The sequence below is a fragment of the Solanum tuberosum genome, unplaced genomic scaffold (assembly GCF_000226075.1).
Source record: "Solanum tuberosum cultivar DM 1-3 516 R44 unplaced genomic scaffold, SolTub_3.0 scf00524, whole genome shotgun sequence".
NCBI classification, from domain to species: domain Eukaryota; kingdom Viridiplantae; phylum Streptophyta; class Magnoliopsida; order Solanales; family Solanaceae; genus Solanum; species Solanum tuberosum.
In genome coordinates this window covers 214539-220079 of record NW_006239443.1, presented here as the reverse complement: position 1 = coordinate 220079, position 5541 = coordinate 214539, and the positions used below count along the sequence as shown (strand labels likewise).

General features: G+C 32.4%; 1 protein-coding gene across 1 annotated transcript; it reads left to right on the top strand.

Moving 5' to 3' along the window:
• The first annotated feature begins 446 nt into the window (after window positions 1-446).
• On the top strand, window positions 447-1154 carry LOC107058471 (uncharacterized). Its single transcript, XM_015304212.1, has one exon. It carries the CDS (start codon window positions 447-449, stop codon window positions 1152-1154), a length of 708 nt encoding a protein of 235 aa, XP_015159698.1.
• Window positions 1155-5541: the final 4387 nt, after the last annotated feature.

Here is a 5541-nt window from a genome sequence, read left to right as displayed (position 1 = left end):
AAGCTCCGTTTATTTTACCAAATAATACTGGTATTACTTTTACTGCTTTTCATAAATTTTTTGATAATGAAGCAGTTATGGTTCATAGGATGCTTATGTATGCTACTATCTGCAAAAGTGTTAGTAACACTGACAAGACCATTTGCAAGATTATTATTGCAGGATTTATCGGTTAACTAAGAGGATGGTGGGATAATTATATGCCCTCTGATGCGAGAGCCGTAGTAATTAGTGCTAAGGCAGTAAATGAAGGAGTTGATAATTTAGGCTTTGCCCTTGTTCACAATAGAGAAGACGCTGTGTATACACTTATTTTGACTATTCTTGAACATTTTAGTGGTAGATTTACCAATCAATATGAAACCATTAGATCTCTACTAAATGGTCTTAGATGTATACATTTAAGTGAGTTTAGATAGTATAAAGACACTTATTTAAGTCGGGTAATGGAACTTCCCGAAAATGGTTTAGAATTCTGGAAAGCCAAATTTATTGATGGCTTACCTTCTTTATTTGCAGAAAGAGTAAAAAAGACTCTTAGAAATCCACAAGGAATTATTCCCTATAATGATTTTACTTATGGAAAGCTTATTGGGGCATGTACGCAAGAAGGCATAAATTTGTGCAGTGAGTTAAAACTCTCAAGAGAGCTTAAAATGGATAAGCTTAGAGAAAAGTCTCAATTAGGAGATTTTTGTACTCAATTCGGTTTACCGAATGCTTCAAAAAGCACCAACCGAGAAACTTCTAAATCAGAATCTCATAGATCTCATCATAAGAAAAGAAGATCTAGAAGAAGGACTAGAGAAGAAAGAGATGAGTGTAGGGCTCATTGTAAATCTCATAGATTTACCAGGAATAGGTCAAGGCGAAATCTTGATAAGATTAAGTGTTATAAATGTGAAAAATTTGGGCATATAGCTCCAAATTGTAAGCTGGAAAAGCTTAAGACTCTAGAATTTGATGATGATATTCAAGAGAAGATTTATAGTTTTCTATATACTTTTGGTTCCGAATCAGATTATGATGATTCTAAAGCAAGTTATGCAACAGAGGATGAGCAACCTAAGCCTTCTAAGGTTCATCAAGATTCGAATGATGCTTGCAAATGTCGTGGTGATATTTGTCACTGTGAACATGATGAATTTTACTAGCTGCAATCTCAGTTCGAAGACATGAATATGTTCACTATCACTGCAGACAATGTGATAGAACTTCTAAAAGAAGTTACCGATAATACTTTTCGTGAAAAGATCATTCAATTGGCTGCTGGTAAAACTAGCTCTTCAACTAGTATTCCTAATGATAAAAGGTTAAAATGAGTTTAATTATTCTGCTCCTTACTCCTTGTCTGAAGTTCATAATAGACTCTCTTCTAAACAAACCATGATTATTCGTGATACCTCTTTTGATGATTTAAAAGGAGAAATTGAACGTTTGAAGGAAGAAATTAAATTTCTTAAACAAAATCATATTATTTGTGATCACCGTCTTACTCAGATTGAGTCTGCTAATAGCAAAGGAAAAAATAAGGTTGATGAATCTACTGCTGAAGAAAATACTCTTGCCAACACTTTGAATATTGATCCGAAACAAAATATGTTTTTAGGAATGATGCAAATTGTTACAGCTCATAAATGGATGTTAAATGTACTATATTAATTGATAATACTTTTTCTATAACTAACATTGCTATGATTGATAGTGGTGCTGATGTGAGTTGCATTCAAGAAGGTCTAATACCTACTAAATATTTTGAAAAAATAATTCATTTGGTTAAATCTGCATCTGGTCATGCTTTAGATATAAAGTATAAATTATCTAATACTTGTATTTGCCAAAATAAAGTTTGTATTCCTCACTTCTTTTTCTTAGTAAAAAATCAGTTATACCCTCTTATTATTCTAGGAACTCCTTTTATAAATGCAATTTATCCTTTTACTAATATAAATGCTAAAGGATTTTCTGCCACCTATAAAAATCAAGATATTAGTTATACTTTTATCACCGAGCCTATTTCTAGAGATAGTAATGCTCTAATTGAAATGAACAAAAGCATGTTGATTATTTACAACTTGAAATATTTAGTATGAATATATTCGATACTTTAAAATCTGCTAAAGTACAGGAAAAGATTAAACTCATTTTTGAAAAAATGGCCATTGATATTTGTGTTGATCATCCTAGTGCCTTTTGGAATCGGAAAAAGCATATTGTAACTCTTCCATATGAAGATGATTTCTCTGAGGAAAATATCCCTACCAAATCACGTCCTTGTCAGATGAATACCGAATTGGTTGAATTCTGCAAAAAGGAAATTGATGATTTATTACAAAAAGGTTTGATCAAGCCTTCCAAATCACCATGATCGTGTACTGCTTTTTATGTTAATAATAACGCAACAGAAAAAGAACGAGGTGTTCCCAGGTTAGTTATAAATTATAAACCTTTAAATAAAATTTTAAAATGGATTAGATATCCTATTCCAAATAAAAGAGATTTATTAACCAGATTATATGATGCTAATGTCTTTTCAAAATTTGATTTAAAATCTGGATATTGGCATATCCAAATATTTAGAGACCATTCATATAGAACGACATTTAATGTTCCGTTTGGACAGTACGAATGGAATGTAATGCCTTTTGGGTTAAAAAATGCTCCCTCAGAATTTCAAAAGATAATGAATGATATTTTTAATCCCTATTTGGATTTCATCATAGTTTATATTGATGATATTTTGGTATACTCAGAGACTTTTGAAATGCATATTAAGCATTTAAACATTTTTAAGAAAATAGTTATTCAAAATGGTTTGGTCATATCTAAACCTAAAATGAGTCTTTTTCAAACAGAAGTTAGATTTTTGGGTCATTTGATTTGTCAAGGAAAAATGACTCCTATTCAACGATCTATTGAATTCGCATCAAAATTCCCTGATATTATTACAGATAAGACGCAATTGCAGCGGTTTCTGGGAAGTTTAAACTATATTTCCCCATTCTACAAGAATTTGTCTCGAGATTTAGCTCTGTTATATGACAGGCTAAAAAAGGATCATAAGAAGCTTTGGACTAATAGTCTCACAGATCTTGTAAAGACTATTAAAGAAAGAGTTAAATCTTTACCTTGTTTAACCCTTGCTAATCCTGCTTGGCCAAAGATTGTAAAGACGGATGCGTCTAATATTGGTTGTAGAGACGGATGCGTCTAATATTGGGTATGGAGGCATATTGAAACAAATTAATCCGCATGATAAAAATGAATATCTTATTCGATTTCATTTAGGAAAATGGAGCAATGCTCAGAAAAAATATGCGACGGTAGCTCATGAAATGTTAACTATCGTTAAGTGCGTATTAAAATTTCAAGATGATTTATATAATAAAAAATTCTTGATAAAAACTGATGCTTAGTCAGTCAAGTATATATTTGATAAAGATTTTAAACATGATGCGTCTAAGTTAATATTTGCTTGGTGGCAGGCACAATTAACCCCTTTTGATTTCGAAATTCATTATAAAAAGGGAAGTGATAATTCCCTCCCAGACTTCTTATCAAGAGAATATCTTTCTTCTGATGGGTTTTCTTGACTTCTTTCCAGGTAAAGATTTGGTTACGATTTTGAAGGCAGTTCCTCTTAATAGAGATTTAAAGGAACTTATATTATGGAGAATTATAGACGGAATGGTGATAGATATCGTCAATGATTACATGATTGAACAAGAGCTTTATGAAAGATTTTATTGTAATGAAGTTTATAACCTCTTGAATGATTAAAAATATAACCTATTGAATGATTAAAACTAAATGCTATGTTTGCAGGATGGATCCTCCTTGGATAACCAAGGCTAGAGGAAAAAGCAGTTATACTCACGGAAGGGGAAGATCATCCCCTTTATGTAGTTGGACTACCTCTAAGGATATTGACTTGCTTGATCTATGACTGGGCGGACCACCGCTAGGTCAGTGATCCTGTATCGTTGACCTGTATCGTTGGTATATTATGAGACTCTGCTGATAAGCACATGTGTTGAATTTCAACATTTTTCAGGATATAATACAAGTGAGAATATTTATAACTTCTCTAAAATGATTATAAAATACATCATTCATATTGAAGATTGGGGTATTTCCTCAATGACTGAAAGACAATTCAGTCTGAACAAAGTCATGATAAGCTTTATCTATTGGGATTATATTCAGACATTTAATAAAGTCCTCTGTTATAACAATGAGAGGCATAAACATACTTGGTTTATAAAAGTATGTGCCAAGATATTTGCTAACCCTATACCAAATTGATTTTTAAACTGGTGGTCATACCACGGGCCAACCATAAAAATATTGCCCGAACCATTTCTCAAGTTATACAAAGAATGGGTCAAAATTTCCCCAGATCTCAACAAATTATATCATCAAGAATATATTTGTTATTTTCAATAAATTGAACAGATATATTTTTTTTATAGAATTCTCTGTTCCATGGATTCATAAATGGGTTTCGGAAGTAGATTTCACTGAGGAACAAATCCCTTGCCTATACAGAACTTATTATAATAATTTTTGGGACAAGTTGATAAAGAAAGATCCTCAAACAAAGTTTATATACGGACAAGAACTGCTGGATCTAATAACGAAAACCATATACGATTATAAATTGATTCCTAATAAAGGAATTATGACTGATGACTCAACCTTCGTAAAACATATGGCTAGAAAAATTTCTAATCATGATAAAGGAGAACAAAATGAAATGATTATGAGGTATCTAGAAGAAGTAAAGAAAAAGATTCTTCTAAATGTAAGTCATTACGCAAAATCAGATTCATCAATGCGTAGTGAAACAAATGAAGATATGCACGAAGCTCAACTACATGAAGAAGACGCGCTAGTAGATGCACTGAAGAAAGCCGAAGATTTTTTGGCAAAATTAAAGGACAAGATGTAAAAAGAAGTGTAAAGCTTATCCGCGTCGATAGTAGGCCCGCGCTACTGTAGCAACACTGTTCACCAACAGTAGATACATTGTTACCAGGACCCAGATAGGGGCCCATTATCCTGTACAAAGATGCTTTTTTTTTTCTATAAATAAGTTTGTTTTTCTTTAATTGAGGGCAGGTTTTAGAAACCCTCTCTTCCGTTTTGCACTCTCTCTCTTTCTTGTAAACTTTTCTTACTAAGTTTTGTAAGCTTGACGGATTTTGGCTGGAATAATAAAGTGTGCGATTTGGTAACAACAAGGTACTTTCTTTTCTCATTCTTCCTGTCTTTTACTTTTATAAATTCTCCTATCTAAGCCGTGACTATGTCCGGCTAAAAATTATATCTATGCCGGATAACTAACTTCTCTCTTATATAGACCATGAACGGATCTAAGCTTTATTTAAATATAGAAGAATTTTAGTATGGCTTCTCGACTTGGTTCTGAGATTGAGGTACAGTCGGATGTAGTACTACTTTTATTGATTTTGTCTTTGTGACTCAGTCTGATGAGCCATGGTTTTTAGCTCGAAAAAGAGTTTGATAAGTAGGGTGCCT